The sequence below is a fragment of the Balaenoptera ricei genome, chromosome 9 (genome assembly GCF_028023285.1).
Source record: "Balaenoptera ricei isolate mBalRic1 chromosome 9, mBalRic1.hap2, whole genome shotgun sequence".
In the NCBI taxonomy this organism is placed as follows: Eukaryota; Metazoa; Chordata; class Mammalia; order Artiodactyla; family Balaenopteridae; genus Balaenoptera; species Balaenoptera ricei.
In genome coordinates, this window is record NC_082647.1 from 12,711,393 (window position 1) to 12,729,617 (window position 18,225).

Here is an 18,225-nt window from a genome sequence, read left to right on the forward strand (position 1 = left end):
GCTGCCTTACTTACGTAAGGCAGCTGTGCAGCACGGTTTCTCTCCATGACTTCTTTCATGTTACCCAGGGTTCCATAGTCATAACGACTGAGATGAAACCCAAGTGCCCAGTATGAGGGTAGGGCTGGCCGTCCAATGAGCTGAAAGAATGATGTGAAATGAAAGTTAGCAAATACTCTATTTTTAACAAAACTTTTTCTACGCATTAGTTTGGGGGCACAAAACATACCCCACTTTCCAACACACTATTTCCTTAATATTAGAATGCTAGCCCCTTTAATAAATCATTAAGGTTTGGATCAATTTGTAATAGCACATTTATAATAGCTACTTATAATAGCATATGTTTGTGAGTCACACTTGCATATTAAATTTACATTTCTTTGCTCTTATTTACAATTTCCTCAGTCACAACCATAACATTATAAATTTACCTCTTGATACTCTTGAACCACTTGCTCTGGAGTGTTTCCCAAGAACACGTAGAAGTCGAGAATGCCCCCAGTGGTGCGGTAAGTGACAGCTGGCGTGGGCTGGAGGGAAACCTCTTGAAAGATTAAAAATGAAGCAAATAAACATTAGAATTTATTCTAGAGTAATAATTACAAAGCTTTAGACCAGAGGATCACCAGTCATCTGAACACTAATGAAGTGATCCTAATGCCTCAGTTTTTGTATAAAAAGGGACAAACTCTGACAATCAAAGTCCAACCTCACAGCACAAGAAAGGCCAAAGCATTTGTTCTGTGACAGATTTCCATAACTGGTGACTGCAGTGTCTTAACTGCTGTGTCAGGATTTCATGAAAAAGCAACCAGTTTCAGGAAGTGGTCCAGAATAAGCCATTGCGGCATAAAAATGGTTGTAAGCTGAAAACGTTTGAGTTTCTGAAATCCCTTATCCACCTAAAAGCAGAGCCTCCCATACGAACTCAGTTGTCATAAACCCCCTGCCCTGGAGCAAAACTAATCTCCTCTGAGACAATAAATCGGCAGCACACAAGAATACCCAGCCCCCACTATCCTCCTAAGGGCTCACTGATCTTTCCAAAACGTCATCTGTTGTTCCATTAAATGCCCTTTATCCCTCTCACCCCTTCTAAGAAGCCATTTGTTTCATCCTAAGTACATTTCTTCCCCTATTAGGATGGTTTGTAAGTCCCAAATTCTAACCACTCCTTTGAGCTACTCACTGAGCACTCTTGTGTATATGCAGGTTGCACACGTAAATAAACCTAGTTTTTTCTCTTGCTAACCTGTCTTTTGTCAGATTGATTCACAGGCCCTCAAATACCAAACCTAAGAGGACAGAGAAAAAAATTTTCTTCTCTGCCATTCACAACTACAGAATATGCTGTTCCCACCCCATATCCCATCATTATTGCAGGAACATAACCTGGCTAGACACACGGAGGTACCAGCCTCAGCAGATCTCACATCAAGCAAGAGCCAAACTAAAAAGATGTCAGAGATGACACTATAAATTCAAAATCCCTCTAAGCCCCAAATGCAATTTTCAGAGATGAAGTCTCCCCATAGCCTTGATTTGCATTAGGGATAAAAGGTCTCAAGATCGACTAAAATGTACTCTTCAGGCATAAGAACAACTCACACGGAGTATCTAAGATTCTGTGACTTTTCCCTCTAAGCCTGAAACAGATTGTTTTCTGGTTCCTTTCAGCCACCTGAAACTGTACAATCCTTGTATTATCTCAGTCTATTCTTTGACTATCAGGTACCTTAGAATCATCTTCGATCACTTAGAGTGATTCTCAAACAATCTGTGGTAAAGGATCAGATCTTTATTTTCTAAATTTCCAGTTCTTTGCAAACTGATACTTTTGTAAAATAACATGAAAATGAATTATTAGAAAAAGTTTCATACATGTACTTGGATGCTACAGCAATGTTTCCTCTTAATTTTATATTCATCTTACTGTAGACCTGAAACAGTCTTTGAACACTCCATGGGTCACGCTTTAAGGAGTACTGATCTAGTCCATCAAGTCCCAGTTGAGAAGAGGGTGGGGATCAATATCCTGTGCTGACCATCAACCCTGGGAGATTCTGACAGAACTCCTCTTTCCCTGTAGGGATTGATTCATTGCCCTGGGATTGGTTGTTACTGGTGCAAGCAGAAAAACAGTTGAGAATCACTGATCTGATCTAAAACCTTCAAAGATAAGGAAGCAAGGTACTTCCTGGAATCCTATGATATTATACCATTTGGTCTTAAACAATCTAACTGTACTCTGCCTGACCCTCACGCTCCACTTTACCTTGCTACCCTTGGAGGTCTCGATGTAACATTCACACCTCAGTTGTAGTTCCTTGGTTACACCCTGCTATTAGAGCAATTACCTGTTTCTTACCAGAGCTTTTATTAACCCCTGTACTGGATGAAAGTCTGAGGAAGGAGAAGAACAAATTGGTAGAAACGGCCTTAGAATAGACTGTAGGAAAGGGTTAGCTGTTTTAACACTATAATAGTAAATATTCCAACAGAGGCAACCAGATTCAAGAAAATCGTAAGCTAAGAGAGGAAACTCTACTCATGGCTACCATGAGTCAACAGGTAATGAAGTATGAATGGCACAGTCAGAGAACATATAAGGCCCCAAGCTACGGCTCAGCCATTCCTAAAGGGTGCCATTCCTTTATCATAATGCTGTAAGAAAGGGACTGAAAATCATCCTTGTGTATGAATATTCCTTTAGTCTTTTACCCATGGCATTGCTGTTCATCAGAAACACTCCAAAGGACAATCCACTAGCATCTTCAAGGCATAGGAAGAATGTCTGTGCACCATACAAGTTAGTTCCATCCTGCAGAAAGATAATTTAAAACCAAAAATTTACAAATAAACCCCACATGGCCAGAAATAGCTTAGGAAATCGATGTTAATCATGTGAGGAATTGACAAGGAACTCATGTCAAAGAAGACACAAATTTTTAATGTAAGGTCTACACTTGGTTGATGTTAATCAAGTGAATTAGCATTTTCATATAGAATGAGCCAGCTATGACCATTTATCTAATAGAAATGTGAGAACTTGTGATATGTTAGGATGTGGGAGAACAGGTTTGAAACTGTAGTTCAAAAAAGCTCTTCTCTACGGATATCAAAAACAAACTTATGGTTACCAAAGGGGACACGTTGGGGGTAGGGATAAATCAGGAGCTTGGGGTGAACTATACAAGACAGATAACTAAAAAAGGACCTACTGTATAGCACAGAGAACTCTACTCAATATTCTGTGATAATCTACATGAGAAAAGAATGAATATATGTATAACTGAATCACTTTGCCGTATACCTGAAACTAACGCAACAGTGTAAAGCAACTATACTCCAATAAAAATTTTTTTTCAAAAAAAGAGCTTTTCTCTCAAAGAGGCGTGACCTTGACTCAAAGAGTCTTGACCTAACCTCATCTGCAAAAACTCCATCGAGCCCTAATATAAATCAGGCACCTTTCTAATTTGCAACTAGATGGAGCTCTACTTAAGATATATGGTCTTCTAGTCTTTACAACAGCATACATTAGAACTTGAGCTGGTCTTCTAGACTTTAGAACAGTAGTTTTCAACCTGGGCTGCATCCCACCCCAATTAAAACAGAATCTCTGGGAATAGAAGCAGACATTGATAGTTTGTTCAATTTCCCCGGGTGATGCCAATGTATAATCATGTTTGAGAATCACTGCTCTGGGACAGCATATCTCAAAATTTGGTGTGCATACAAATTACAAAGGAACCTCCTTTCAGTGTGGGGTCTAATTTAGTAGATGGAAGAGGGAGTTGAGAGCCCAAATTTGTCACGTGGTGGTGCCCATACTGCACACTTCAAGCAGCGAGGATCTAAGGCTCCTTATTGAACAAGCATCACCAGCCATATCCCAGATGAGCTGCTTGGACCCAACACCTTTCCTGTTTTTCTGATAGGCCTATGGTAGGGTGAGGAGCGTGGGCCAGGGATTAGATCCTATCTCTGTTCCTTACGAACTTTTTTTTTTTTTACATTGGGCTATTCATTTGGCTTTTCTAAACCTCAGTTTCCTTGTCTGTTAAATGGAATAAATTAGACTTATTTTTCTCAGAGTCCTTTTGGTAAATAGAGATAATATATTTTAAAATTCACTTAATAAGTTATTCCTCTAATTTCCTTTCATCCAGCCACTAGTTCTGCTTAATTGGGAAAGTTGCTGAACAAGACCTGAATGTAGTATTGCTGAGTCTAGAAAATGCCTCTGCTTTGAGTTTTAGCAGTCAAAACAAAACCAAGAGAGAAAAAACAAAATAAAATAATAACAACGAAACTCTACTCCTTCTATTCTTTCACTGCCCCAAACATTCTTCACACAAAGAATGATTAATACAGAATGTTAGCTGATATTTTATCCTATTTTGCTGACAAACCTGGTAAGTTGGTGATGTGTAAAGGTCAACCTAAAATATGGTAACCATAACCAGCATATTGTGCAGAATGAGTATTAGTTTTCTCCACAACTAGTTAGTTCAAAATGAAAATGTGATGAAAAATACTTGGTATTTATTGAGAATTTTCGATGTGGCAGACACTCTTCTAGAGACTCTACATGTATCAATTCATTTAATTCCCATCACAACCCTATGAAGTAAGTATATTACCCCCATTTCATAGATGGGGAACTAAAGACACAGAGAGGAAACCTGCCCAGAACCACAAAACTGGTGAGTAGCAGTGCCAGAATTCAGACCCAGATAGCCTCACCGGAGCACCTGACTCTTAACTGTTATACTGTACTGCTAGGAGTGACCTTCATGAAAGAGCCTATGATATTCAGTGGAAAGGGGCCCATCCTGAAAGGTTACCCCTTTTGGGATTGTGTCCCTGGCAAATATGGGCCAGGTCTTCCAATTCATATCGTGCCGGTACTGCTGGTGCACGTGTTCTCCCAGACCATACACGTTAGCACTAGGCAGTCGGATGGAGAGCTGCAGGAACTGATCAGCAAACAGCAGGGGCCCGATGCTGGAGTCAAACCTAGACATGGGTGGAAAACACAGGGATGGGTGGGCAAGTGGAGTGGAGGGGATGCAACTGCTTAGAAAATTGTTCTTGTATCTCAGAGACTCAATACTCCCTGTTTAATCGGCCTCATTTGCCCTCCTGTGACATTTTTCCATGGACATCAAGAGATCAGGATTTCCTGAGGGCAGGTACCATTCGGCACATTTCTTAGATTTGTCCCCTTGACTCTCTATCACATGACCAGAATATTAGTCATACATTATAGTAGATGCTCCATAGAGAGTTACTGCTGGATAGGTGTTAGATGGATGGAGGGAAAAAAGGGAAAATAAGGAGGAAAAATGACCAAATGGAAGGAAGAAAGAGAAAAAGGACACAGCCCAGTGCCTGGCCTACAATAAATGCTTAGTAATGAAAGAGGAGGAGGAGGAGGAAGAGGAGGAAGGAAGGAAGAGGAAGGAAGGCAGAAAAAAGTACACATTTGGAGGTGGAGAGTCTGGTCACCAACAGTGGGCTCACAGCCCTCAGGAATATTGTAGAAATGCATCCTTTTCCAGGCTTGCAAACCTCCCTCCCCCACAACCTTCATACTCAAATCTCCAGATAGGTTTGCAAAACTTACAGAACATGATTGTTGCTCGTTCTGATCACTTTGATGCTAAATGGCTGTTTGGAGATCTCAACTTTATAGGTCAAGGAAGAAGCAGCATTTCCTTTGAAGGGTTGCACATGTTCATGGGGCACTTCGTATCTGTCCTGGTTTTGGTCAGTTAACTGTCCAGAGAGATTAGGGAAAGATAGTCAAAATGAAAATGTCTCTGTTTTTCTAAAATAGAAGCACACCTACCAACACCAGCGTTTCCCAACATCTGTGCTCCTGGTACAGGAACCTGTGCAGCAAATGACATTATGTCTGAAATTATGTCACCAAATTCAGCTGTTTAACACTTGGACATAAGTTAGCTTTTAGGTAGAAATATATACTACACGTCTGCAGACATAAACTACCTCTAGAATTTTCAAAGTTGTGATAATTCTTTTTTTCCTTCCCTATATCATTTCACACGGTATAAAGGGAAAATAAATGAAAGCCAAAGCTCACCAGTGAACTCTATAATATACATTTAGGAAGTTATCACACTGAAGGAAGGCTTTCAACATACACCTGCTAAGATGCTTTCAACATACACATGCTAAGTAAGAATAATGACAGTAGAGAAAAATACCTCCATCAGCAAATTTTTCTCCTTTGTAGTAACTGCAGTCATCAGGTTGGGAACAAGAACTTCTCCAAAAAAATTTTAAATAAACAAATATCATATGCTATCACTTATATGTGGAATCTAAAATATGATACAAATGAACTTATTCACAAAACTGAAAGACACACAGACACAGAAAACAAAATTAGGGTTACCAAAGGGGAAAGGGGGGTAGGGAGGGATGAATTGGGAGTTTGGGATTAGCAGATAAAAACTACCGTATATAAAATAGATAAACAACAAGGGCCTACTGTAGAGCATAGGAAATTATATTCAGTATCTTGTAATAAACTATAATGGAAAAGAATATGAAAAAAAGAAAAAAAGAAACAAACTACAACCTTAAAGTGGAAACGGTTAGACGTCTGGTATTCCGCTGTGAGAAGGACATTGTTGACATCATTTCCAAAAAGAGATGGAGAAGGCAACCTTTTCAACTGGGCTGTGAATCCTAATGTGAAGGGGGTAAAGAGTTTTCATAGCTGGTAAATTCACAAACAGCCACATACAATTAAGCTTTATGTCAAAGGGGCTGGCGAAAAGCCTTTACTTCCCATAAGAAGAGGAGACACAGATGTGCACCTCATCATACACACATACTGCCTTCGGCCAGATTCTGAAGCTAGGTATTGTCATTGCCTTATTCAAAAACCATGCCTCTCTTCTCCAAAATCTGAATGGAAACATCCCTCAAAGGCCTAACTCTCGTTACACCAGCCCATCCATCACTCATATACCCTTTATATTCTGAGCCCTCAAGGTGTTCACATCCATTATTCCTTCTCAGTTATCTTCATGTTACGCCACAGGTGATCGTATGCACTGATGCCATCTCCCCAGTTATGTGACAAGCCAGGTGAGAGTCGAGACCTTATTAGAAAAGCCCATCAGGCCAAGAGGCCCTGGAAGAGGAGCATGCCTCTTCCTTTATGCTAAGAGCCTCCCTAAGTATCCCCAGCATGTTCATTATTATGTCTGCATTTTGAGGTGGGAGAAAGAAGGGGGGATGTTTAGTCCATGAACACTGACACTGGCTAGCTAACTTTCACAAAACATTGGTAAAATTGGAATTGTTTCCATATCGTTAAAATTACATTATATTAGAGTTGTTAGTAGTCTCAGAGGTTACTGAGTTCAAATTCCTCTCTTTAAAAGTTAGAAACTTGGGGAATAAAGAAGTTACAATGTTTGGACAAGGTTACAAAGGTACATAAAGACAGAGTCAGGAATAGGACATGTCTCCCAACTCCCAAGACAGAGAGTGATATTTTTCCTTGATGCCAAAATAGACTCTAGTCCTTGCTCAAGGGCAGTGCCCACCTCCTGTCACACGCTGTGGTAGCCGTACAGAGTAACACCCCGCCTGCTGCTACAGCTCTCTTCTGCAGTGTACAGAGCCAACCTGCAGAGGATCTGGAGCTCCTTCCTCAAGGCTGAGTCTGGCTTACCTGCATTTGTGTTCACAAGGTTGCCCTCCACTTGATAGCCATGACTCTTAGAATAGTAGCACCAGGGCACACTTATGGTTCCCTGAGGTTTCCAGCAGCACCCACGCTGGTCACACGTGGCCTGAAATAAGAGATTAGTTAGAGTAACTCCACTATGTGTAGAACACTATCATTGATAAATTTAATTTGAGCATGCGGTCTCATGAGTCTTGTTTTACAAGTAAGGGACCTGATATTTAAAGAAATTGTGCTGTATCCCCGTCAATGCAGTGCTTGCACTCAAAACTCACTTTTCTGGCCAACATCCTTCCTTGTTGTTGTTATCATACAACAGTATATGATCACAATGCATTCTCTACCTGTCATCACAATAAACCTGGTAAGTTTATTTAAATATTCTAAACTACTATATAGTTATATCACCTGTAACCCAAAATGACAAATGGAGCTTCACTGATATTGGCTTTGGGCTTTAAAAAAAACTTTGCAATTAACTTTATTCAGAAGCTTTGAAATCAAGGCAATTTTGCTTTGACTTTTAAATGTGTATATTACAAATGGGTATATTTAGTATAGGTGACATATATGCATATATATTATACATATATACATAGTATATACATACGTGTGTGTGTGTATATATATGTGTGTATATATAGTCTCTTAACTCCTCCCAAGGCAGTAAGTAATTGTTCCTTGAAACCCAAATAGATTCTGATTCTTACTTAAGAAAGGTACCTGCCTTTTACTACAATTAATGACTGAATCACATGGAGACTAAAATGGATACAATTTCTTTCTCATATAACTAATTTGGAAGAAGCAATCAGGTTAAATACAAAAAAAGTACAAGGAAACCACTCCTCCTGAGTGTAACTAATAAAATACTATAGCAAAAATTATGGGTTGTGGCTTCCAAGATTAGATTACAGAGTGTCTCCTGTCTTGCTTGCTCCCTCCCTTTCACTTGCTCTGTTGGAGCTCTCACTCTGCGAGAAGTGAGGTGCTGGACTGCAGGATGACCCACAAGGTGAGGAGCTGAGGGAGGTCTCCAGCAAGGAACTGAGGTCCTCAGCCCAACAATCCTTGAGCAGCTGAATTCTGCTAATAATCACAGTACACAAGCTTGAAAAGGATCATCCCTCAGTCCCAGAAGACACCTTGATTGCAGTCTTCTGGAAGCCTATGAGCCAAAAGCACCCAGACACACCAAGGCCAGATTTCTGACCATAGAAACTGTGAGAAAATAATGTTTGTTGTGTTAAGCCGTTAAGTTTCGGGATAATTTGTTACACAGCAATAGATAACTAACATACCCTGCTATATTATTTTACAGATGAAGAACCTCAGGCCACAGAGGTAAAAGTTCACAGGGGTGAAGTGATCTGCCAAAGGTCACTTAGCTATTGAGAAGACAAGGACCAAAACTTAGTTCTCTTGTTATCCGCTTCTTTTTTTCTATAGTCTGGGTTGAGTATCTGCTGAGCATATTTTTAGGAGGATATGGCAATGCTTTACAAACGTAAGACAAAAAAAAATTGCTTAGCTATATGAACAATTAGATTTAATCAAATGCTAATTTTTTTGCTAATAACCAATATTAAGGATCTAAAAACAGTGTCCATCTGTGTGGTTTCTATTGTTATGGAATCAGGCTTCACTGTGAACTCAACCAATCAGCAGTTTTTGTTTTTTCTTTTCAAAACCCACTCAGAGGAAACTTCAGTATAACCGGAAAAGAGAAAGGTGCTGGAAAGAGCGCTAAGCAGAACGGCTTCTGCGTGCTCCTCAGAGCTCAGTAACTTCTTCACCGGACTGGAAAGGGCAAAGATCAAAGAGTGGCCAAAGCAGCATGAAAAGTGAACAGCCTCTTGGCCACCTGGAAATCCCAGGCCCAGCAGCGGAGCCAAGCAGTGATGAGGAGCAATGTGGGGAGAAGCAGAGAGCGGGGCAAATAGACAAGAGAGTAAAGAGTAGGTGAAACCTCAGAAAAGAGTTGTAGAGAGAAGCTATAAAAAAATGACAACATGAATAGGACTGAAGGCAACCAAAAAGAATTAAACCCAAACCTGAGACACAACAAAATGGCCTTTGAAGTTGAACATGAGAATTAAAATTTAAGAGAAACTGCCAAAATAATGTAGAGTGTATAACTTCCAATACAGTATTGAGGGGAAAACTAAGGGGAAAAATTCTCAATGCAAAAAATAAGGAAAGAAAACATGTATATGGGGGTAGGCGTGAGTGGGGAGCAGTACATAAAAAACAGACCAAATGGAAAACACAAAATGAGACCATAGAAAAAAGTTTTTCATGTCAATTATCATATGGCTTAAATACTTAATTTAAAAAACAAGGATAATCAGATTACATTTACAGAAATAAATTCAACTGAAGCTGTTTACAGGCAGCACACCCAAAATTTAAGCTCACAAAAGCACTAAAACAGGGGAAAACAGCTATGTGAGAAGAATTCTTACCAAAGGTTAGTACAGCTATAGTGATAGCTGACAAATAGACTTTAAGTAAATATTAATTATTAGAGAGACATAGAGTCACTACATGATGACAAAAGCTTCAGTTCACCAGGAAGATATGACATCTCAAACCTGATACACACCTGATAATAAAGACTCAAAATATTTACAGAAAAACCTTAAAGAATCACAAGGTAAAATTGAAAAAGATAGTAAGTACATAATGCAATATTTTTAAAGAACTCCCTCAGTAATTGATAGATAAAGTAGACAAAAAAGTAAAGATGTTTTGCTTTTTACATAATAGATACATACAGGCTCCTGCACCAACACAAAGAGAAGGACTGGATTGAACTCAGAGATAGTGAGAAATCAGATGCTGAAGACACTGCTTATGACCTAGTCAAGCTCTGCTCCACTGGAGTCCTTTTCTCCTCCAACCCCCAATGCTTCTTAACATTTAGAGAGAGAGGAGAAGAAACAAAAAAGGAAGTATTTTATATCAAAATCAGACATGAGAGAAAAAGGAAAACTAGAATCCAGTTTTATCCATGAATACAAATGCAAAAACCTAAAAGAAAAGAGCACGCAATTTTAACAATGGAAATCAGCAACATATTAAATAAATAATAAGCGAGTAGTGTTTCTTCCAGAAACACAGGGATTCTTTACTATTAGAAAATCCACTGTATAATTTTTCATAACTTATTAAAGGAAGTACACAATACAATCATTTAAATTAATCACCTATTCATGATAAAATTCTTAGCAAACTGGGAATAAAAAGTAAGTTCCTGGGTTTCCCTGGTGGCGCAGTGGTTGAGAATCTGCCTGCCAATGCAGGGGACACGGGTTCGAGCCCTGGGCTGGGAGGATCCCACATGCCGCGGAGCAACTAGGCCCGTGAGCCACAACTACTGAGCCTGCGCGTCTGGAGCCTGTGCTCCGCAACAAGAGAGGCCGCGATAGTGAGAGGCCCGCGCACTGCGATGAAGAGTGGCCCCCGCTTGCCGCAGCTAGAGAAAGCCCTTGCACAGAAACGAAGACCCAACTCAGCCAAAAATAAATAAATAAATAATAAAAATAAAGGAATTCCTTTAAAAAAAAAAAAAAAAAAAAAAAAAAAAAAAAAAAAGTAAGTTCCTTAGTTGGATAATGGGTAGATACCTAAAGCCTATAATATGCATCTCACTAACTGTGAAATGTTAGAAACATTCCTTTTAAAATCAGAAAAAAGAGTAGGTGACCATGTCTATGACGTTTTATAATTAAATATATATTGGAGGTCCTGACACTATAAGACTAATAAGACAAGAAAATAAAGAAAATTTGTAAAACTAAAAAGGATGAAGCCAAGTTATCATTATTTTCTGACATAATGTTGTGTAAGTAGAAATCCAAGAAAATTACAGAAATAAATTTAAACTAAATAAGTTAATTATTATGATATTAGATCTTCTATTTTCTTCTTAAAGTCAAACTTTTTCTTTTTTGCCTTTAGGCTTTTAATCTTCCTGGCATTGTTCCTTGAGATATGATGTAATATAGGAATATATAAGCTTGACTCCATTAAAATATAAAATATCTGTTCATCAAGACAGCATAAAATAGGTGAACACAGCCTCATAACAGCAGAAGATACTTGCAGCATGTATAATAAAAATAAGAAGTAGAATCTAGAATAACACAAACAAGAAATGTGTACAAATCAGAGTGAGTTGAAAATAATTTACTGATAAGACTACATATGCCTTAGAATATGTGCACCATTAGGTCATTAGGAAGCAGCATAACTAAGATTAAAAAAAAATTCAGGACCTCAGCAACTGCAGCATTTATAAAAGACAGAAAGCAAAGTTGCAAGGACAAATGCAAACAGGTGAAAAGGAAGTGTCCCAGGTGCAGTGAGAGTCAGCCTGAGTGAATCAGAATTAGCCAGCTCCTGCCACTGGAGGGAATGAGACCACAGTCGACCTTGCTCATTCAGCCCTGCCAACCATCCTGTCTGGGTGCTGGCTCCTCTAACCCTGTATCCCTCCATCCTGTTCTTTCTGTACTGTCCAGTGTCTCTCCACAGCCTTTACGTGTCCTGTCTTAGACACAGGATTCCCTCCCTTCACTGGGATAAGAAACAATGGAATTTACAACAAAGAATCATCTGAAGGGAAATTTATACTCTTAGTTCTTTAATCCCAGAGGAGAGAACTAGAGAGGAATGATAAAATGATATAGCAATGACCTCAGCAGTAAAACATTCTGCCTAGCCTGCTGTCATATTCATAATTTCTTCCCACTCCCCTCCTCCACATAGCCATATACTTTCCTTCAACAAACACATTATATATATATATATATATATACACACACAACATTATCCATTGAATCAGCCTCTCAACCACACTTTAGATCAGCATATGGCACCCGGGATACTTAAAACACACAGCAAAATACCTAAGAAATACCTTCTATGAAAAACCAGATCACTGAAAGTGCTCCCAGAGTATTTCTTTCTGGCTGAGCTAAAGAGGAGCAGGCCAGTGAATGAATGCAAAGGTCATAGATTAATTCACTTGGGTATAACATTTAGAAAAAAGGCAAAGGTTGTTTATTGAACTACAATCTTGATACCACAGTATTAAACGGTCTTATTATAAAACCAAAGAAGCATTACTGAGGCAATAATGACGTTTGAAGTTCACGTAGCCAATAACAAGATGGGCTGTTGCAGGAAAGTGGACAGACTGAGGATGCATTATTCTTCCAGGTGGGCTTCTGAGCAAGTAGTTTCCTAGCACACTATGACAGGGGCAAGTAAATGGGTGTGGATCAACTTTCTGGAAACATCCTGTTTAGGTACAGCATATCTAGACCACGACTTCCCATTCCTATTGGCAAAGCAGCACATTAATTAATGGTCCTCTATCATCAAGCTCCAAACTACCTTATAGTCTTAAACATTATATGCTCTCTGGCACCGATCCTGTATCTTGGCCATATGGGACCATTCAATATGTCATGTATGTGCCCCACAATTTCCTCTTCTGTCACTTTGTGTGCATTGTCTCCTCTATCCTGAATTCACTTTCCATTCGTCTCATCTCTGTCAAAATCCTGCTTATCATTAATTCCAGACTGTCACCTTCTCCTTGATAATAATCTCTTCTGCTTTGTGATCCACACAGTATTTTGTTTATATCTTATAAATTTTTGTTTTATATTCTAGTTATTTATTTACTTAGCTTATCTCCTCTACCTATTGAACCTATCTCTAAAATACCAAACTTTATGACATTTGGCCCCATACTGAAGTGCTTTTTTTTCTTTTTCTCTTCTATCTTCTTTTTTCCTTTATTTCTGTCTTTTATTCTCTCTCTTCTTGGTTTCCCATTTCGTGATTTCGTTCAGCCCTAAGTGGCTGCTCCTAGCTGCTATGTATCACATAAAAAGCCAACCTCCTCTACCCGAAATCCAAGGTCTTCCAAAATCTGAATCCACCTTTTCTGTTCAGACACATTTCTTCCTACTCCAAGCAGGCATGTCTCTTCATTAATCCAAGAGAAAGTCACATTCATTCCGTCAGGGTAAGACGCCAGATGAAGGGGACTGAATACTGCAACAGTCTTGGTAAGATGAACGGCTCTCACTGGGGTTCCTCCCAGCGCTGGCAGGCTTGCTGCCCAGGCTGCCGCCCTTCTGTGCTCTCATTGCGTTGTCCTGTCCTGGGGATTTCCTGATCCTTGACTATTTACCATATTGGTGCTCTCTCTTGCCTTCAACACAGCCTCTGAGCTTCCTGACTAGTTTTGTCCAATCACTCTGCTCCTAACTACAGTTCCCAGGCATTTTCTCTACTCCAAGCTATTTATCTGGCTCTGGTTCTTTCTTTCTGCCTTAACTTCCAGCTTCCCCAAAACCCCAGTCTATCACTACGGTTGATTTCTCATCTGTTATTTCTTTGCCGTCTTGGTTCTCTCTGACTCAGCATCTATGCTATTTCAGTCAATACTCAAATTGTGAGTATTGGCACAATTGTGCCAATTTGTGGCTCAAATTGTGTAACCATTCTCACTTTCCACAGTTCACATTCTGTGACTCTGTCCAAGTTATGGGCTGAACTGTGTCCCCAGAAAAGATATGTTGAAGCCCTAATCCTCAGTACCTCAGAACTTGATCTTATTTGGAAATCGGATTGTTGCAGATGTGATTAGTTAAGGTGTGATCATACTGGAGTTGGGTGGGCCCTTAATCCAACGTGACCTGTGTCCTTATAAAAATGGGAAATTTGAACACAGACACACACAGAGAATGCTTTGTGAAGATGGAAGCAGAGAATGGAGTAATGTAGCTACAAGCCAAGAAATGCCAAGGATTGTGGCCGTCACCAGAAGCTAGGACAAAGGCATGGAACAGATTCTTCCTCAGAGCCCTCAAAAGGAACCAACCCTAATGACACCTTGATTTTGGACTTCTAGCCTCCAGAAGTATGAAAGAAAAAAAATGCAGAAATAAAATGTCTTTTGGTATTAGGACCTTTAGACAAACCAAAATAGTAACTCTCAAGAACATCACAGATTATTCCAGCCCATGAACAATAGGATGGCTACAGAGATAAATGTGAGAGTGCCACATGCCCAAGAATTGCATGCAGCAAGCATCCTTTCTGTGTCTGATACAAATCTGCCATTTCAGGTCAGTGCACTTCACTCAGAAGGCTGCATTTCGTTTTTATTCACTCTCAACGTGAAACATGACTGATATGGTGTGTGCAATGCATTTTAAATCATATGTTCAGCTGGACTTCAGGTGATGATCAGGAAACACTGCCCAAAAGTAAATGCCCAGATGCCTGCACTATCTTTAATCTGGTATTTATTACCTCTTCCTTCAAAACTTGGCTCTTGAAACTTTATCCTTATTTGAAATACTGTTTTATGCCTATGGATGACTTTTTATTGTAGATCCTAGATAACCTTTTAGAATTGTGTAAGGAAAAAAGAGAGACAGAGAGAGGGCAAGAAACAGAGTCAGAAACAGAGTCAGAGAGAACTAGTAACCAAGTAGTGTTGCCAGATAAAAGACAAATATACTTTTAGTATAAGTAAGTCCCAAGTCTTACACGGGACATAATTATACTAAAAATTTATTCATTGTTTATCTGAAATTCAAACCTAAATGGACAGCATGTACTTTTATTTGCTGAATCTGTCAACACAAGGAAATTTTCTAGTTCTTCCTCTCCCAAGGCTGAGCTGTCATATAAGCATGAATACAGGATTTCTTTTCCTGAGCCACCAATAATTGCAATGCAAACAATAAACAACTCTGGGGGCTACAAACAGAAAAAAAAAAAAAAAAAGAACACAAACCCTTATCCAATGGCATAAACTCTTAAATGAAAACAAGATCTGTAACTCAAACCTTTGTTGGTGACTGGTCAGGGATGCAGTTTATCCGCTCCAATTCATTTACCACTGGGCACTTGGCAGGACCAGGAGTGGTACTTTTCCCAGGATCTGGAGTAACTGTCATCCCAGGACCTGGGATAATCCCAAAAGCAAACATAAGATGACAGAATTAATATCACAGGCATTCGATACCCCCATAGTTCTCAACACCTCCAATTATATGGACTCCACTACTGACCGGGCTTCACTCTATGACCTTGAAATGTACACATTCACTTTATAAAGCCTCATTTTGTTCTTGCTGACTGTATTTAACTCTACATACACCTGCACCATCTCCTTCCACCAGCAAGGCCCTCCCCTATGAGACAGTGCATACAAGAGCAAGGAGTTGGACTCCAACATTAGATTGGAAGCTCACCTTCCAAAGTGAGCTCCAAATCTACCTTCTCTACTCCAGGGGTTGGTAAACTATGTCCTGTGGACCAAACCAGGTCACAGCCTGATTTGTAAATAAAATATTGCTGTCACACAGCCACACCCAGATTTTTTATGTATTGTCTATAGCTGCTTTTGTTATTATAGGCAGAATTAGGTAGTTAGGACAGAGACCGTATGGCCCACAAAATCTGAAGTATTAAGTATATGGCCCTTTACAGAGAAGTCTGTACACTCTGCTTTGGTCCTGTACTTCCACCCAGGCAGCTGGTTCACGAAATGTTTGCACACAGATCACGTGCAGTATATGTTGTTCTCTTGAATGTTACCCTAATCATAGTAACCTCAATTCTCCTTGCTCAGTCAACAGGCAATCCCTTGACAAGGAACACTTCTGAGTGATGGCATTCTTATACAAATGTAAAATCTCATAGGACAAAAAATGTAAAGGGAGGCCACCAAACTAGAAACCGGCAGCTAGAATCTATGCCAGTTGATTGATGGATTCAGACTTAAAAATCAGTTAAATAGGACTTCCCTGGTGGCACAGTGATTAAGAATCCACCTGCCGATGCAGGGGACACGGGTTCGAGCCCTGGTCTGGGAAGATCCCACATGCGGCGGAGCAACTAAGCCCGTGCACCACAACTACTGAGCCTGTGCTCTAGAGCCCACAAGCCACAACTACTGAGCTCGTGTGCCACAACTACTGAAGCTCGCACACCTAGAGCCCATGCTCCACAACAAGAGAAGCCACCGCAATGAGAAGCCCACGCACCGCAGCGAAGAGTAGCCCCCGCTCACCACAACTAGAGAAAGCCCGCGCACAGCAACGAAGACCCAATACAGCCAAAAATAATACATAAATTAATTAATTTTTTAAAAAATCAGTAAAATAAAGAAGGCACATTTATTGCATTCTAACATAAGGAAGTTAGATTTCTTTAGGGCACTCTACAATAAGCTAATAATATTAAGACAAAACAATGAGCCTTCTAATAAGTTTTCTTTTCACTAAGGTTTCCAATTCAAAAGTGGTGGAGTAATAGAACTTTATATTTGTGCCAGTTTCCGCATAAGGGTTTTAGTTTCATCTTCAGGATCATAGAATTTTAAGAACTGAACAACCTTTGAGATTATTTAATCTAACTTCCCACAAAAGTAGAAATGGCGTGACCGAGAATGAGGTAGGGGGAGGGGGCAAAGGTTTTCCTCTGGCAACATACTGGCCCCTCTTCACCTGCCCCACCTAGGAAGCTGCTCCTAGCTGAAGCCCAGATAAGAAATCATGGATAACTCAGCACAATCCAGCCCTTCTGTTAAAATAAAACAGTTCAATAAACTTTTAATAAAAAAACTCTGGTAGCTGTTATTTTTTTAAATAACCAAACTTGGGCCTAAGGTACTTTAATTGATTATATACTTATTTGACTACATTTCATATAAGGGTATTGTTGATTACTATTGTTAACAAAATTACAATTATTCAATGAAATTCAGCAAATATATTTCAAGTGCCAGTTGCGGAATCCTGCGCTGCGCTAAATTGGAAAATGAAAGTGTCAGAGTTAGGCCTACAATGAATACCTATTGTGCTGTCACAGTTTTGAGTCAGGTGGTCCCCAACACACACATATAGTACACACACACACACACACACACACACACACACACATTCACACCAGTGAATATGAAAGCATCACTTCCCTGCCACTTCTGAGGTGTTTGCTCTGATAAGAGCAATATATGGAGGGGGGAACACCAGAGTTCCTTGTTACCTTCTGATTCCAAAGAATCTCTGGCCGAAAGCACAAAGAGAGGAATAGTGATGATAAACACCCCAAGCAGAAGAACACTGAGCATAAGCTCCAAAGTAGTGAACTTTTTCAACTTCTTTCTTGCCATCTACAAAGAAAGACAAAACAATTTTAGATTTGAGTTTTATTTAACATGTGGTTAGCAAACTTTTTTAACAGAAAAGCTCAAATGTATACATAAGAGGAATGAATAACATAATAAATGCCCAGGTACCCATCAACTAGATTAAAAAATTATCAAAAAAAAAAAAAAAAAAAAAATTATCAAGTGGCCAATCTCATTCTGTCTATTCTTTTCTTTTTTAAAGGTAATATAAAAACTTTTATTTTTCTTATGTCTATTCTTATTCATGTCTCTCCTTAAC

At 39.4% G+C, this 18,225-nt stretch overlaps 1 protein-coding gene across 1 annotated transcript in view; it reads right to left on the minus strand.

The window, feature by feature from the left end:
* LOC132371732 (maltase-glucoamylase-like) overlaps positions 1 to 18,225 on the minus strand; it is a 123,181-nt gene that overhangs the window by 62,066 nt on the left and 42,890 nt on the right. The window contains exons 4-12 of the mRNA XM_059933195.1: positions 17,822 to 17,948; positions 15,619 to 15,737; positions 7,724 to 7,844; positions 6,617 to 6,726; positions 5,636 to 5,787; positions 4,854 to 5,025; positions 2,725 to 2,824; positions 435 to 547; positions 15 to 140 (exon numbers count right to left, since the gene is read on the minus strand). Coding sequence (XP_059789178.1) covers positions 15 to 140; positions 435 to 547; positions 2,725 to 2,824; positions 4,854 to 5,025; positions 5,636 to 5,787; positions 6,617 to 6,726; positions 7,724 to 7,844; positions 15,619 to 15,737; positions 17,822 to 17,948 — 1,140 coding nt within the window. The remainder of the gene's footprint in view (positions 1 to 14; positions 141 to 434; positions 548 to 2,724; positions 2,825 to 4,853; positions 5,026 to 5,635; positions 5,788 to 6,616; positions 6,727 to 7,723; positions 7,845 to 15,618; positions 15,738 to 17,821; positions 17,949 to 18,225) is intronic.